We start from the raw sequence: 17,181 nt of genomic DNA on the forward strand, positions 1-17,181 counted from the left end.
GCGGCATCCATCCTTTCTTCATCGTGGGCCTTCTTGCAATCCTGGCAGTTCCCACTGTCGGGTTCTGGCACTGCTGGGACTGCTAGCGTTGTCAACCAATCAGATTGGACATCAGCTCTCAAGGGCAGGACTTTCTCCCACTGATGGGAGGAGGTCCCACTCTCTGCTTGTTTAGCCCACCAGAAATAAGTGTGATATGGTTGCGGGGCAGGCTTCCTTACAGTGTGTCGGATGCTGGTCAACTTTCCTTCTGGGGGTTAAAGTCAAGCTGCCATGTTTTACTGAGCTTCCCAGAATTGCTAGCGGAGTAATAACAGCGAATGCTGACAGTCTTGCTCTCATTAGCACAGCAAAATCCAGCCCATTACTCATGTAATATATACTAATGTAATCCAACCATATTATCAATATCTATTTGGTTAAAAAAAATCTGACTGACCACCATCTTACACAAGATTTGTACAGAGCATCTGTTAGTTACCTGTTTTTGTTCCTCTCCTAGACTATCCCACATGGATGCTACAATTTTGGAAACTTCGCCAAACGTAGCATTGGGGTTTTGTCCTTTAATGGCAGCTTGCGTGTCCCTGAAGAATAGAGCATACGCTGACACAGGTTTCTGGGGCTCATTGGGATCTTTCTTCTTTTTCTTCTTTGGTGTCTTGGGTTTTTTTCCTGAATCCACTGCAGCTCGTTTTTCAACACTCACCTGAAGCAGGACAGAAGAATTGAGAGTGCTCACTTCAAGGTGATTAAAATTGTAAGCCTGAAACCTTTGATTAAATTATGTTCAAAAATGATTATTCATTTAGACTCTAATGCTCCTTTAACAAAGGTAAAACTTTAAAGAAGAAATTTGTACATTTAGCGTTAGATAAATCAAAAGTTGACAATGTATCAAATGTCTTTAGGCATTAAGCATACACTATACTTTTGAATCATGCAGGGATTTAGCAACAGCAGATCAAAGCTCCAGGCAATCAAATATGTAACAATGCTTCTTGATCTGGATTAGCTAACTGGCTTTAAAACAATCTCTAAAGTGCTTGACAGAACAAAAGCAAATCAAGGCAGATTAGTTAATCAAATATCACTCTCTCAAAGCAAACTTAAAAATGGCAATTATCCTATGAAAATTAACAGTGACATTTGGTGGAACTCTTCATTTGCTTTTTCCATAGAATTTCCAGATGAGACTTAGCATTTATTGACCTTGAAATTTAGTGTCACTGCATTGAACTATTATTTCCATAAATAAATCAAGCAGGAAGAATAGAAAAATAAGCAAACTACATTGAACAATGTCTATCTTTCACAATTACAATGACTATTTTTAAATAATTAAGTTCCTCAGTACAACAGTAAGCATTATCCTTTTAAGGTAGAAGGCTACATTCTTCAAGAAGCATTAGAAATTAAAACACGTGCATAAAACTCCAGAACAATCCAAAGTAAATCTACGCTCTCAGTACTTTTGAGAGTATAAAGAAGCAACAAACTTACCCTGTTGAATTCCTCAGCATCATCATCATTTACCGAGCTAGATGGAGATGGGGTTGCTGACTTGCTGGCAGGGGGTGAGGGAGAATTGTGGGGCACATTACCACCTCCTAAATTCAATCCCAGTTGTGCACTCAGCTGTGATTGGTTAATAGTGGTCAGCTGATTATGTTGCATCATTCCTGTTTGATTGACATCTGCCATGTGAACAACAGACCTCATACCCATGGTCGGATCATGGTGATACTGGGGAACTTGAGCTTGGCCCAGATCCTGTATTGATAGAAGGATAAAACAGGTTCAGAAATACATTATATGGACACAGACCTTAATGACAAGAGAGTTAGGTCATTTTCTTTTACCATTTGTAAGCAATTATAAAATAATCCAATGGGATTGGAAAGGCAGAACACAATTTGAGATAATCAACAACTCCCATTACACAATGAGGTCGATTTTCGTCTCACTTTCAATGGAATGAAAGATGGATGAGTTCCTACTTGCAGGAAGATTAAACATCTACCCAATGGTTCCTGTTGTGCTGCAGTTGGGGAAAGACTGTGGAAGACAACAGGATGGGACTGAACAGAAGAGCTATATCGATACATAAATATTGAAACGTTTGAGGATTGGCAATATTATATGGTGCATGGTCTGGAAGAGGGGATAGGATGACCTGAAAGGCTTTTGCTTGCTGTCAGCTTTGTATGCTAAATATAGAAGCTATATCATGATCAGTGATGAGATAATGATACTTATATGCACAAGTAAGACTGAGTTATGATCAAGCTCACTGGTTCAGTTATCTCTCATATCACTTGTGACCCATAAATGAGATTGACCAGATAACGTCTGAGCAAGACAGTCACTTTTTACCTGTGAATTGTCTAATAAATACAAACACAATCCTATGTTATTACTGCGAATGGTATGGTCTGTTTATGATGTTTATGGAAAATAAGCTTTCAAGCGAAAAAGAATAATGCAATTTAAGTAAGTAATCTAGCAAAATCAATTAAAATTACTTTGTGACTGTGCAAATCCTCCAGTAACAATTCTCCAAGAGAGCTGGAAATTAACTTGCTGGCAGAGCTGCACCATGGGGGTAGGACATTTGTTTGTTTGCCTAAGTTTGAATCGAAGCAGAGTAAGTGAGGGAAACCTCTCTGAGCTGCTTAGTCCAAGTCCACAGCAGAAAAGCTGCCTTTGGCCTCACTAATTGGTACTAAATTGTTCAGCTCACTCAGCAAGCCCAAAGAATGGCTGAAAATGCACACTGCTGCAATAAAGGATGCTCTTTAGAGGCTGCTGTCAATATATGTTACTCAGACAGAGCTTTACAGGCCTCTGGGACCAAGAAGTGCTTCAATTTGATTACCTGTTCAAAAAAAAGGAAAACCTTCACATCCCTTGTTATGATGAGCATAAATAGTAATGAAAAATGTAAATGTAAATACAATCCAAATATATACTTAATTGCTGATTCAATTCCAGTGAGACAGGTCACTAAAAAGCCAGTTCTCGCTTTGGTCCTTATCTGTGTGTGTTGCTTCAGTTGAGCTGGATTATTGAGAAGTCTGATTGTGACTGTAATTTTTGGCACAAATTAAAATGAGAAATTAGAGGTGAAGCACTTTGATTCAAGCGTGTCCATGTCACTCATTTTCCTTCTGTTCCTGCTCATTTTTAAATGCATGGAAAGAGAGGAATCATTTTTGTTCTCATCTTGCTTAGTATGGCTGCCGCCTCACAACATCACAACTATTGGGAGAAAATCATCTTGTGTTTTAGGACGAAATACACGCTTCAGTCATGTCCCATAATATTGAGCAACATTAACTGAAGCATGAAAATGTCAGGAACAAAAATTCAGTTTGCATGTATTGTGACAATATGTCCTCTCACGTGGCATGATCAAAACTTCCACAATGGGCACCAAAAAACATTCAAATGAAGCCCAGTTGTAAGACAATGACGTCCTGAAGAACAGCCTTTATTTGTAGCACTATACACCCAGAAAACAAATGTTGGCATAATGTGAAAAAATAGGGAACCCTTTACAAGTGTTGACATAACTCACCAGTTCTGTGGCTGTGACAAAACAAATCATAAGCCGCTATTGGTCAGCCCCAGGATTAATCACAGAGCTGTTGTAATTTTAGCAGCTGGTACGAAACATGACAGCTTCCGCAAAGACAATCAGGGACACTATAAATTGTATATTTTGTAATGATTCATATCTTGCAGCAGTATGTGCAAAACCATTTGAAGTACCAAATACGATTTTTGCGGGATAACATCAGCTATAATTAAACCAATCTGAGGAACGCGAGGTAACCAAAAATTCTGGAAACCTTCATCCGTTGAAGGTATGCATTTGTGGCTCTTAAAGCAGCCACTTCCAGTCACTACTGTTGTGCCCTTACCCCTTGATGGCTTCAGTTCTGCATAAAAGATTCATTCATTTTCATGATGCTTTAAATGGTGAATTGTGGGAAATATTGGAACTACAGAATCATGCAAGCCATTTTATTTCATGTCACAGTTATTGTGCTCTAATGGAAAATTCCATCGGTAATCTTCATTTGATAGCAAAGATAAACAACTGCAGTGAACACTTTGTTCAAAAGAACAAAACGTTCCAGACATTAAACATTTTAATGATGCATAAAATAATTACTTCACTTGAAGCTCTGTAAACAAGGTTGTTAATTCACGAAATTGATTAAAACAGGAATTGATTTGGAGGTTATGTGGAACTTTTATTTCGTAAAGAAAGGATTTCTGCAGTGGGGCTGCAAGTTAAATATATGCCACAAATCAAAACCACAAAAGGCCACCGTGGAAATATTTACTATGAAGTAAAACACACATTTAAATGCTTGGTTCGCATTGATTGGGGTGGAAATACTTTGGTTTTATGCTTAATTGAATATTCACTAACAGGATTTGGCAGACATGTATAATTATGCACCAATATGTTTGATATACAAAGCAATTTTCTTTGTTGTGAGCTGTGACAATTCACATTTTCAATCAAAGTATGGATTGCAAATCTGTCTTGCCTCTAAACATGGGTTGAGCATAATGGAATATAAACTCCTAAATATACAATTTACTGGGATATATCCAGTCCATGCAGCATGCAGCTATGAAGGGGTGTTCTAAATATTGTATACACTTCAGCAAATTATACATTCAATACTATAGTACATACACTTAAGCAGAATCTACTGGTTTAACAGAATAATACACAAGGGATATAGGGTGAGGCATTTTGCTTTGGCATTCGCTGTTCCTTCAGAGTTAATATCAGAATTCATTAAAACTAACCTTACATAACATACAGCAGAGTCCCATAGCATTTTTAAGTCAAAACTGGAAAGACTGTTAACAAGTTCAATTTTCATTCAATCAGCAATAGTGCTCTCGGAAATGTTTCATTGCAGAAGAGGAATAAAATAATCTATATGGTAATTATGAGGATGAATCCCCCAGCAACTTTCACCAACATGAAAGGTCAGCTGTATTCAGACATTTTATCAGCCCTCTGCACATACTCCTTATATGTGAACTGCGTTTTATTTTTCTTCCCCCTCTCTCCCCCCTCCACAACCCCCCCCCCCCCCCTCACCCCAAACCATTCACAACTACCTGCAGAATTAAGCTCTTAAACCAAATGAGAAAAATGAAATTCTGAATGCTCGCAAAGCCTATAATAGTGCAGAGATAAATCGCTCAGCTGTTGCCCCTCAAGCCTCTTGGGTTGAAGATTTGTCGTAGTGCACTGTGGGTATTCAGAACTTGTTCAACATGATTTCATTTCATTTCTGGCACAGCCTGAGAAAACTAAATTACAGAATCAATCATACAGAAGGTCAGAGTGAGACTTCATTACAAGTATTGCATGCTTGCATGAATATCTTTCATTTCTGACTGACCCAATGTGTCACAATAGCTGTCTAGTAAAAATTCCACTTTCTGAAACTGATGTACTACAGGAGTCATTGCGACTCAGTGGACTGGACAGATTATGGAAAGGTGTTAAAAGAATGTGCTGAACCACTAGCCATAGATTCAAGGAAGTGTTTGGGGATAACTGTACAATTATTAAATAGCAATAAAATGATGTGAAAGGAAATTATCAATGGACTTGGTTTTAATTAAATTTGAACTTAGTATTAAAAAAAAAAACTGTCGTCAATGTACAAAATCTGTGATTTGTGGAACTACACACATCACAAACCTATTTTAATCCACTGGAAGGAAAGGTCAATATGCCTGTTGTCACAAAAATAAGGAATTACAAGTTATGTGGCACGATTTAATGGCTACGCTGCATCTGGAAAGCAGCTCGCCGCGATGCAGCATGGCTGATAAACGCTGGGAGACCCCACTTCTGGGACCTACCCGGCTCGTGAGATCAAACGTGATCTTGTGAGATGGTACGATACAAATCCCGCCCATTATGGGAAGGATCACTTTTAGTAAATCTGCATATTAAAGCGAGACAGCTAGTCTCACTCTAATGTGCAGTTTCCCGAGTTACTCGAGCCGTGGGATCAATCCCCCTCGCCTCGGAGACATCGGGTGAGTGCCGTTCGGTTTTGGTCTCCATAAATGGGGATCAGATAGAAAGACAGTTGTGGGACCCTCCCATAGTGCGTTGGGGCTTGTTGGGGGGGGGGGGGGGGGTGGTCAGGGGTTGCTTCGGGGGCCTCGAACATCGGGACGTCATTTAAAACAAAATGGGGCTGTGTGCAGCCTCAGCTACGCATTCCCCGTTGAGGCCCTTTATCAAATGCAAATAGTGTTTTATAGCCTTGTATTTCTCGGCGCTGCAAGCTCCGGTAAACACGTAGCTAAATGCGCTCGCTATGGGACTTTGTTCCCAATTAGTTAAATCGCGCCAATTGTCTCCAACACAATATACACAGGGTAATGGATGCATGCAACTGCACTACAAAATAATTATCCAATCAAGGACTTCAGATTACATCATAATCAAAAGTCAAGCTCGAGTTGTTTATATTCAACATCAGAATTCTTCAGATTTAATTATTGCTTTCTTTTTTTTTCTTTTATAAATTTAGAGTACCCAATTAATTTTTTCCAAGGGGCAATTTTAGCGTGGCCAATCCACCTACTCTGCATATGTTTGGGTTGTGGGGGTGAAACACATGCAAACACGGGGAAAATGTGCAAACTCCACACGGACAGTGACCCAGAGCCGGGATCAAATCTGGGACCTCGGCGGCGTGAGGCAGCAGGGCTAACCCACTGCGCAGCCCTAATTATTACTTTCAAATCATTTGCAATTAGCTTTTATTATTGGAATATAAATCCAGTATTAAGATTGATTAAATATATTTTAAAATTGCAATTAAACTTAGATATGAAAGTCTCCCAATGGGTTTAAATTGAAATTTACCATCATGGGGAAATCATGTGACCCAGGCACAGGAATAGCAGCATTTTCTATTGTATCCTCTCATTTATCCTGGGTCACGGGGCACATACTTCCTAATCCAGGAGTGAAAACTCCATAGTGTGACCCTTGAAGATTTCTGGCCAATTATGTCAAAGAAATGCAGAGCAATCATAAAAATATTGTTGAGAAAAGGGAGCAGTCGGATGGAACTGGGTGGAGGGGACTCCTCAATATGGTGACCTGATCCTCGAGCAGGCTCCTGATCCAGCGCTCTCTAAGGCGTTGCAAATGATGACTGCGAACATCATTAAAGTCATTGACGATAAACTCAGCTTGTTGGCACGGAATATTATTGCTCACGAGACTGTGGAATACTAATAAGAGACTCAATGAAATGGAGGAGAGAATCCGGATTGTTGAAAATGCAACTTCCCAACTGCAGCCTGCCAGCAATCCTTAGAAAACCAGGATTCTCCAATCCCTCAACAGAGTGTCCACGCCGTGGGAACGGGCCACTTCCACGGCTAATTCTGGCCCCTACAGGGGGCCAGCACGGTGCAAGAGTGGTTCTCCAGCTGCAGATCCCGGCGCGAATTGTGCGCCGCATGCTGGATCCGGCATGCGCAGTTGCGCCAACGAGGACATGCACAGTGGGGCCGCCGCCAACGCACGCATGCACAGTGGCCTCCTTTAATACGCCGGCCCTGACGCAACATGGCGCAGGACTACAGGGGCCGGCGCAGAGGAAAGGAGCCCCCCCTCCCCCCCCCTAAAGGCCGCCACGCGACCCTTACATGCCGAGGTCCCGCGGCCCAGAGCAGGTTAGAACGCTGCTGGCGGGACTCAGCTCTTTTCTTACGGCCGCTCGGCCCATACAGGCCGGAGAATCGGCTGGCCGGCCGAATAGAGTGGCCCGCGACCAGCACCGTGCCAACCACGCCGGTGCCAATAGCGCCGATTCTCCGCTCTGCGGAGAATCACGTGCCGGCGTTGGGAGGCGTGGCCCATTCAGGGGGATTTTCCGGCCCGGCCCAGGGCTTGGAGAATCCCGTCCCAGCTTTGTGGTATGTTAGAAATCCTGGCAGATCTGGAGAGCTGAGGTGGGAAGAAAAATGTCTGGGTCGTTGGTTTGCCAGAAGGAGTGAAGGCTAATCTCCCTATTAAATTCTTTTGAGAGATGTATATGAAAGTTGGGGTATTAAATTGGAAAGAGCACACTGTATCCTGACTAGGGACAAACAACGTCCCTAGCCCATAAATATCCGCTTTCATACATTTGTAGATCGCCAGTGTCGGAGGCGGTGTGGCATGGTGGGACCTGTCTCTTCGAGGGGCCGAGGGTGTCTTTCTTTCAGGATTTCTCGGCAGCAATGCAGCAGAAGCATAAAAGCTTTGATGAAGTTAGAATGTGGCTCAAGGCTGCTGGGGTAAATTATGCCATGCTCTATACTGTGACACTGAGGGTGGTGTCCGACAACTCCGTAAAGACATGCAGTAATCCGACTAAGACCTTGGCCTATTAGGATACCATTAAATGTTATTCCGGTCTTTTAAAAGCAGGCATTGGATGGGATAGTGATCTTCTTAGATGCAGAGAAGGCTTTTGATTGGGTAGAGTGGAATTATTTATTTTATACGCTGCAGAGGTTTGGGCTGAGAGGAGGGTATGTTAAGTGGATGCAAGTGCTTTATAAAATTCCTTTGGCGGCATTACTTATGGGAGATTATATGTCCGAGGATTTTTGTCTCCAGCGAGGGCAGAGACAGTTATCCCCATTATTGTTTGCAATAGTCATGGAGCCCCAGGCAGAGGCAATTAGACAGAACCCTGTTGGGTTTACATAGTGGAGGGAAGCAGCATAAGATCACTCTATACACGGACGTGTTGCTGTTTGTGTCGAAGCCAAACATTTCTGTTCCAGCCATTATTGACATGGTGAATAGATTAGCCTTTTCTCGGGCTACAAAATTAATTTCACAAAGCCTGAAGCTATGCCATTGGATGGACTCAGAGTGATACTTTCGCCCCTCCCTAATTTTCCATTCAAGTGATCCCCTTCAGAGTTTACTTACCTGGGTATAGTGGTTACCACCTCCTTTAAACATTTGTATGGGGCAAATTTCCCCCCGTTAATTGTGTCCATTAGGTAGGACCTGCTCCATTGGTCCTCCTTGCCAATTTTGTGCTCGAGCAGGATAGTGTTTATTATAGGTGGCACGGTAGCACAGTGGTTAGCACTGCTACTCAAAAGATGATGAGAAAGCACCACCGAACATGTCTTCCAGCCTACAAATGCCGCTATCTCTCCAGATATCGAATCGATGGCCCATAAGATCTGGTGGGAAATTCAGGTTGCCCTGAATGGGAGACACAGGGTGACCGTGCAGACTCCGCACAGACAGTGACCCAAGTGGTTAGCACTGTTTCTTCACAGTGCCAGGGACTCGGGTTCGATTCCCGGCTTGGGTCACTGTCTGTGCGGAGTCGGCATGGTCACCCTGTGTCTCCCATTCAGGGCAACCTGAATTTCCCACCAGATCTTATTAGCATTAAAAGTGTACTGTACCAGTTTTGTGGGTTTGTTGCGTTAGTGTCAAAATGAAAAAACTCCAATAAAAATAGTTATTAAAAAATTACTATCATGTGACACGGTGCAAATATTAACAATTTAATGTAGAGCTCAATGTACATTAAATTTTGTGCAAGGGCTTCAAGTATCATAATTTTTCCCAACAGCAAGTCACAGGAAAGTTCATTTTAGCAAAGTTTATCCTTGATTCTCCCTCAAGAGCGCCTCTATGTGTCACATCCATCTGCTGGTTAGAAAGGGCAATTAAGGTTCCAATCTTCTCCATGATCATTGTAAATGCTGCCTGGTGAGCAGCAGATGAGAGACATATTTGCTATGGGGCAGGTCTACAATTCTGTTCCTCCCTTGACGTGCAATGTTCTCCTTTAGTTAGATGTTCCATGGAGCAACCCCAGTCAAGAATTAATTAGGCTCATCATAGCTGCAGCAAATGAACTCTGGTTGTGAAATCGTCACAGCTATCTTCCACAACCCAATGTTTTATTCTCCTCAATATGAACAAAATCAGAATTTAGAAGTGGAACGTGCTTTTCTGAAAAGACTACCACATGATTTTTATTCACATTCCGCACCAGCATTCCTTGTGACCTTTCGGAGTGAGGCTGCAATTTAATGTTAATTTGCGAACTATTTTCTACTGTGGAACCATGACAAGCCACAACTTGGCCAAGAGTACCAATCACCTTACATGTACTACCGGTATAAAGACAACATTCTAATTCCATCTTTCTGAGCTAGGCTGCAAGCCTGATCCTACTAACCTGATGAATAGTTCAGCCCCGCTCTCACACTCTAATGTTGGCTAGCTATTCCAATTGTGAAAATTTGGGCAGCACGGTGGCGCAGTGGTTAGCATTGCAGCCTCACGGTGCTGACGTCCCAGGTTCAATCCAGGATCTCGGTCACTGTCCATGTGGGGTTTGCACATTCTCACCATGTTTGTGTGGGTTTCTCCCCCGCAACCCAAAGATGTGCAGGGCAGGTGGATTGGCCACGCTAAATTGCCCCTTAATTGGGTACTCTAAATTTTAAAAACACAATTGTGAAAATTTGCCCAAAGTCATATTTATGGTAAATCAATAATGAAACCGGCAAAACAAATATATTACAGCTAACCTGCGAAAATTGAAGTTCTTCCTGTAAAATGACACACTGCCTATTCATTCTTCTAATCAGATTCTAAGGCTGATTCACAATGTACAGAAATTAGTCTCCTATTTTGGTGTTTAATAAATTTGCTCAGCAGCGATTATTTCCACAGGATTGAATTTCTTCCATTGTCTGTCGTGAAAGCAAAACACTTCCTGTGAGCATTAAATGTCAATCATGCTGTGAGCAAATACTGAAAATCTCCTATAAAAGGAGGAAAAGTGTTTAATGTCTGAAAGCTAAATTATATGGTTGTGGTACAAAATGCCTCTCTTCCAGAGACTATAAATGACTATGCCTGTGTTGTATAATAGAAAAATGAGTGAATCGTCCTGTCTTGTTGCCCCTGAGGAGCATCATTATTTTTTTTTAATTGAGGACCCAGAAATAATTCGGTTTCATCCACTTTTCGAATAACCATGTGTGCTGATAATGTTTGTACTATTTTGCAACTCATCAAACAAGCTGACACATTCTTTTGAACAAGAAATCCAAAGAATGTTCTGCTTCATGGAATGGTTTACTGTATCTCTCTGGTACATTACCCAAGGGAAATATAAAGGTGATGTATCAGTGCTGCACTGTTGAAAGCCACTAAATTTCTTCTTTTGGAGAGTCAAAATTAGAAACATAACCTATTTTAATATAAACCACCAGTGTTTTACATCTTTTGTTGAAAGGAGATAAGTAAAGATACATATGCAAGCGTAACATTTCCTGTTTTTGACAGCACCATCCAACACTCACAATGTTCATGGTGCTTGGGGACAATCAGAATTTAAGCTAGTGCTAACCCTTGAAGAAGGAGAACTGAACAATGTCCAGAAGAATACCTTGCTGGCCATTTATACCGCCTGCATTCTTCAAACAGATAATCAGTTGCAGCATACAAACAAATTAGAATTACAAATGTTAATGGCATTAAGGGGGTGTGAACTTGTTCCTGCTGGTTGGCAGTTCAAAAGTATTGTGCCATTTATAATGGAATGGGAATCAGGTGATGCGTGGTTATGCTGGTTTGAGAGGTCTCACTCTCAGCCTGCACATATAAGCAGACGTAAACATGTTGAAAAGATGTGGGATGAAATTTGGATGGGTTCCACAACAGGTGGGTAATCTGCTACATCAGATTATTGCCTAAACGGCAAAGCAGAAATTTCCCAGCACCACTCCGTTCCCTCCCAATGACCTATCGCAGTCTGGCATGAGGGTTAATTCATGTGGCTGGCAAACTAGACTCGGAACAGCAGTCAATTTTTCCATAATTTAAGATAGACTGCCAGGCAAGATGTGCCTGCTCAAATCGGGAGCCGTCTTCTGCACAATAGTACTTTTATTGACAGTTGGCAATCAGATTGTGTTTGGAGACTTGGAGTGCTGCAGTTTGTCAACTCCCAATATGACTGATGTGTTAGCTTTGTAGCACCTGGACAGCACAGATGTTTGAACATTTATATCAAAGGGTGTATATGCAAGAAACTTAAAACATGATTAAGGTAGGAATGTAACACAAACAGCTACCGCTAAATGTTGAAAACAAAGGCCATTATTGGCACCAATATTCAAAATGATTTGAAGCATGCTATGTAAACGTTTCACAAACATCTAACGATGGTGAAGATTTCTTAGAATGCTACATTCCAGGGACAGCTGTGTTGCATTTTACCTGAATGACCAGACTCTCTCTATAAAGCACCTGCTTTAGTTCTCCACCCAAGCTCTCACGCGCCAGCTATGACTGCAGTCAGCAAACACAGAACAGACAGCTGAAAACACAGACACTGTACAGGAGAAAACCGTGACCTGAAGGTGATTGTGTTAGAGAACAAAAGGCAGGTTTTGGGCACAGCTTATAAACCAAAGACTTGGGATTGAATTCTTAGGCCCTGATTGCAACAGACACGGAGGTGAGTGGATGCTGAACTCCACATGGCTGGCCGACATGTCGGGTCCCCAGTTCAATCCTAACCCGCACCATTTTCCCAGAAGAGGGATTTGGTTGGCGTTGGGCTACCACCACAAGAGGGAGGTAGCTAATTCAAGTAATTCCAGGCTTACTGTTATTTTGTTCTGTTTTTTATCGTAAATTTTAAGAAGTTGAAGAGAGAGCACCTCAAGATGGAGGTACCCTCTCACTTACCTGAAAGGTCAGCTTTTACTTCTTCACTGTGAGAGAGCCTCCCATTAGCCAGACATATTCAAGAGCCCGGCCGCTCTCTGGCCATTAATTGACCAATTTAGAGAAAAACACAGATGAGTGATTGTTGCCCACTAAAGTGGGGTTTCTGATGCCCATTTTAAACTGATAGTAGGATCCTGAAACCCGTGGTGAAAATCCAGCCCCATGAGGTCAGATGATTACAATGAATATTGAACGTTTAGCATTTGAAAGATATGGGGTGAAGTTCTCCGGAAACGGCGCAATGTCCGCCGACTGGTGCCCAAAACGGCGCAAATCAGGTGGGCATCGCGCCGCCCCAAAGGTGCGGAATGCTCCGCATCTTTGGGGGCCGAGCCCCAACCTTAAGGGGCTAGGTCGGCGCCGGACGAATTTCCGCCCCGCCAGCTGGCGGAAAAGGCCTTTGGTGCCCCGCCAGCTGGTGCGGAAATGACATCTCCGGGCGGCGCATGCGCAGGAGCGTCAGCGGCCGCTGACGGCATTCCCGCACATGCGCAGTGGAGGGAGTCTCTTCTGCCTCCGCCATGGTGGAGACCGTGGCGGAGACGGAAGGGAAAGAGTGCCCCCCACCGCACAGGCCCGGTGGGCCCCGATCGCGGGCCAGGCCACCGTGGGGGCACCCCCCAGGGCCAGATCGCCCCGCGCCCCCCCCCCCCCCCAGGACCCAGGAGGCCGCCCGCGCCGCCTTGTCCCGCCGGTAACAAAGAACAAAGAACAAAGAACAAAGAAATGTACAGCACAGGAACAGGCCCTTCGGCCCTCCAAGCCCGTGCCGACCATACTGCCCGACTAAACTACAATCTTCTACACTTCCTGGGTCCGTATCCTTCTATTCCCATCCTATTCATATATTTGTCAAGATGCCCCTTAAATGTCCCTATCGTCCCTGCCTCCACTACCTCCTCCGGTAGTGAGTTCCAGGCACCCACTACCCTCTGCGTAAAAAACTTGCCTCGTACATCTACTCTAAACTTTGCCCCTCTCACCTTAAACCTATGCCCCCTAGTAATTGACCCCTCTACCCTGGGGAAAAGCCTCTGACTATCCACTCTGTCTATGCCCCTCATAATTTTGTATACCTCTATCAGGTCGCCCCTCAACCTCCTTCGTTCCAGTGAGAACAAACCGAGTTTATTCAATCGCTCCTCATAGCTTATGCCCTCCATACCAGGCAACATTCTGGTAAATCTCTTCTGCACCCTCTCTAAAGCCTCCACATCCTTCTGGTAGTGTGGCGACCAGAATTGAACACTATACTCCAAGTGTGGCCTAACTAAGGTTCTATACAGCTGCAACATGACTTGCCAATTCTTATACTCAATGCCCCGGCCAATGAAGGCAAGCATGCCGTATGCCTTCTTGACTACCTTCTCCACCTGTGTAGCCCCTTTCAGTGATCTGTGGACCTGTACTCCTAGATCTCTTTGACTTTCAATACTCTTGAGGGTTCTACCATTCACTGTATATTCCCTACCTGCATTAGCCCTTCCAAAATGCATTACCTCACATTTGTCCAGGTTAAACTCCATCTGCCATCTCTCCGCCCAAGTCTCCAGACAATCTAAATCCTGCTGTATCCTCAGACAGTCCTCATCGCTATCCGCAATTCCACCAACCTTTGTGTCGTCTGCAAACTTACTAATCAGACCAGTTACATTTTCCTCCAAATCATTTATATATACTACAAAGAGCAAAGGTCCCAGCACTGATCCCTGTGGAACACCACTGGTCACAGCCCTCCAATTAGAAAAGCATCCCTCCATTGCTACCCTCTGCCTTCTATGGCCTAGCCAGTTCTGTATCCACCTTGCCAGTTCACCCCTGATCCCGTGTGACTTCACCTTTTGTACTAGTCTACCATGAGGGACCTTGTCAAAGGCCTTACTGAAGTCCATATAGACAACATCTACTGCCCTACCTGCATCAATCATCTTAGTGACCTCCTCGAAAAACTCGATCAAGTTAGTGAGACACGACCTCCCCTTCACAAAACCGTGCTGCCTCTCACTAATACGTCCATTTGCTTCCAAATGGGAGTAGATCCTGTCTCGAAGAATTCTCTCCAGTAATTTCCCTACCACTGAAGTAAGGCTCACCGGCCTGTAGTTCCCGGGATTATCCCTGCCACCCTTCTTAAACAGAGGAACAACATTGGCTATTCTCCAGTCCTCCGGGACATCCCCTGAAGACAGCGAGGATCCAAAGATTTCTGTCAAGGCCTCAGCAATTTCCTCTCCAGCCTCCTTCAGTATTCTGGGGTAGATCCCATCCGGCCCTGGGGACTTATCTACCTTAATATTTTTTAAGACACCCAACACCTCATCTTTTTGGATCACAATGTGACCCAGGCTATCTACACCCCCTTCTCCAGACTCAACATCTACCAATTCCTTCTCTTTGGTGAATACTGATGCAAAGTATTCATTTAGTACCTCGCCCATTTCCTCTGGCTCCACACATAGATTCCCTTGCCTATCCTTCAGTGGGCCAACCCTTTCCCTGGCTACCCTCTTGCTTTTTATGTAAGTGTAAAAAGCCTTGGGATTTTCCTTAACCCTATTTGCCAATGACTTTTCATGACCCCTTCTAGCCCTCCTGACTCCCTGCTTAAGTTCCTTCCTACTTTCCTTATATGCCACACAGGCTTCGTCTGTTCCCAGCCTTTTAGCCCTGACAAATGCCTCCTTTTTCTTTTTGACGAGGCCTACAATATCATTCGTCATCCAAGGTTCCCGAAAATTGCCGTATTTGTCTTTCTTCCTCACAGGAACATGCCTGTCCTGTATTCCTATCAACTGACACTTGAAAGCCTCCCACATGTCAGATGTTGATTTGCCCTCAAACATCCGCCCCCAATCTATGCTCTTCAGTTCCCGCCTAATATTGTTATAATTAGCCTTCCCCCAATTTAGCACATTCATCCTCGGACCACTCTTATCCTTGTCCACCAGTACTTTAAAACTTACTGAATTGTGGTCACTGTTACCAAAATGCTCCCCTACTGAAACATCTACCACCTGGCCGGGCTCATTCCCCAATACCAGGTCCAGTACCGCCTCTTCCCTAGTTGGACTGTTTACATATTGTTTTAAGAAGCCCTCCTGGATGCTCCTTACAAACTCTGCCCCGTCTAAGCCCCTGGCACTAAGTGAGTCCCAGTCAATATTGGGGAAGTTGAAGTCTCCCATCACCACAACCCTGTTGTTTTTACTCTTTTCCAAAATCTGTCTACCTATCTGCTCCTCTATCTCCCGCTGGCTGTTGGGAGGCCTGTAGTATACCCCCAACATTGTGACTGCACCCTTCTTATTCCTGATCTCTACCCATATAGCCTCACTGCCCTCTGAGGTGTCCTCTCGCTGTATAGCTGTGATACTCTCCTGAACAAGTAGCGCAACTCCGCCTCCCCTTTTACATCCCCCTCTATCCCGCCTGAAACATCTAAATCCTGGAACGTTTAGCTGCCAATCCTGCCCTTCCCTCAACCAGGTCTCTGTAATGGCAACAACATCATAGTTCCAGTAAGGTAGGTGGTTTAATTTACGCCGGCGGGACAGGCATTTTAGCGGCAGGACTTCGGCCCATCCGATTCCCGCCCCCGCCGAATATCCGGTGCCGGAGACTTCGGCAACCGGCGGGTTTCACACCAGCCCCCGGCGATTATCCGACCCGGCGGGGTGTCGGAGAATCCCGCCCATGTTTCCTGATTCTAAACTTCTCAAAGTGTAAAAAACCAAAACTTTACTGTGGTAGCGTGGCCCCTTTAAGGGGCGATCCTTCGCGGGTCACGTGATCCACCTGGAACCTATGGGGACGGAGCGTGTGACCCTGCGCCTATCGGGCGCTAGGGAGCAAATCCGGGTACTCTGGGATCTTCAGAGTAAGCCTGGAAGTCGAGGGAACTAGTCCGGTGTTGGAGTTGTGTTGATCTGTAAATATAAAGTTCTTCATTTGTTAATAAATCACTGTTGTGATTTAACATTGTCTCATCGTGTTACCTCGGGCTACAACATCGCTGATGAGAATAAATCAATCCAGTCAAAAGGAAAATTGTTGATTTTTAGAAGAGAGGAAAAAGTGGCCTCTCGGTGTTCTGCAGAAAGGTAAAGAATCAACCACAGTCAAATAGCTATGCCACAATTCAGGAAAATCGATCCATCCAATTCGGAAGTTGAAAGTTGGGGCCAATATGTTGAAAGACTTCAATACGTAGATAAGGAAAAAGTTATATTACTCAAATAGTTCACAGCCCACAGACATGTAAACGTGAGAAGCTTAATGTCTCCGGAGGCTCTGGACTTAAAGGCCTTTGATCAATTAGTGTAACTAGT

General features: G+C 43.8%; 1 protein-coding gene across 3 annotated transcripts in view; it reads right to left on the minus strand.

The window, feature by feature from the left end:
• tox3 (TOX high mobility group box family member 3) overlaps positions 1 to 17,181 on the minus strand; it is a 162,416-nt gene that overhangs the window by 15,635 nt on the left and 129,600 nt on the right. For all 3 annotated transcript variants that reach the window (XM_072518235.1, XM_072518236.1, XM_072518237.1), the window contains exons 4-5: positions 1,504 to 1,773; positions 482 to 709 (exon numbers count right to left, since the gene is read on the minus strand). In XM_072518235.1, coding sequence (XP_072374336.1) covers positions 482 to 709; positions 1,504 to 1,773 — 498 coding nt within the window. The remainder of the gene's footprint in view (positions 1 to 481; positions 710 to 1,503; positions 1,774 to 17,181) is intronic.

The sequence above is a fragment of the Scyliorhinus torazame genome, chromosome 10, assembly GCF_047496885.1.
Source record: "Scyliorhinus torazame isolate Kashiwa2021f chromosome 10, sScyTor2.1, whole genome shotgun sequence".
Lineage (NCBI taxonomy): Eukaryota > Metazoa > Chordata > Chondrichthyes > Carcharhiniformes > Scyliorhinidae > Scyliorhinus > Scyliorhinus torazame.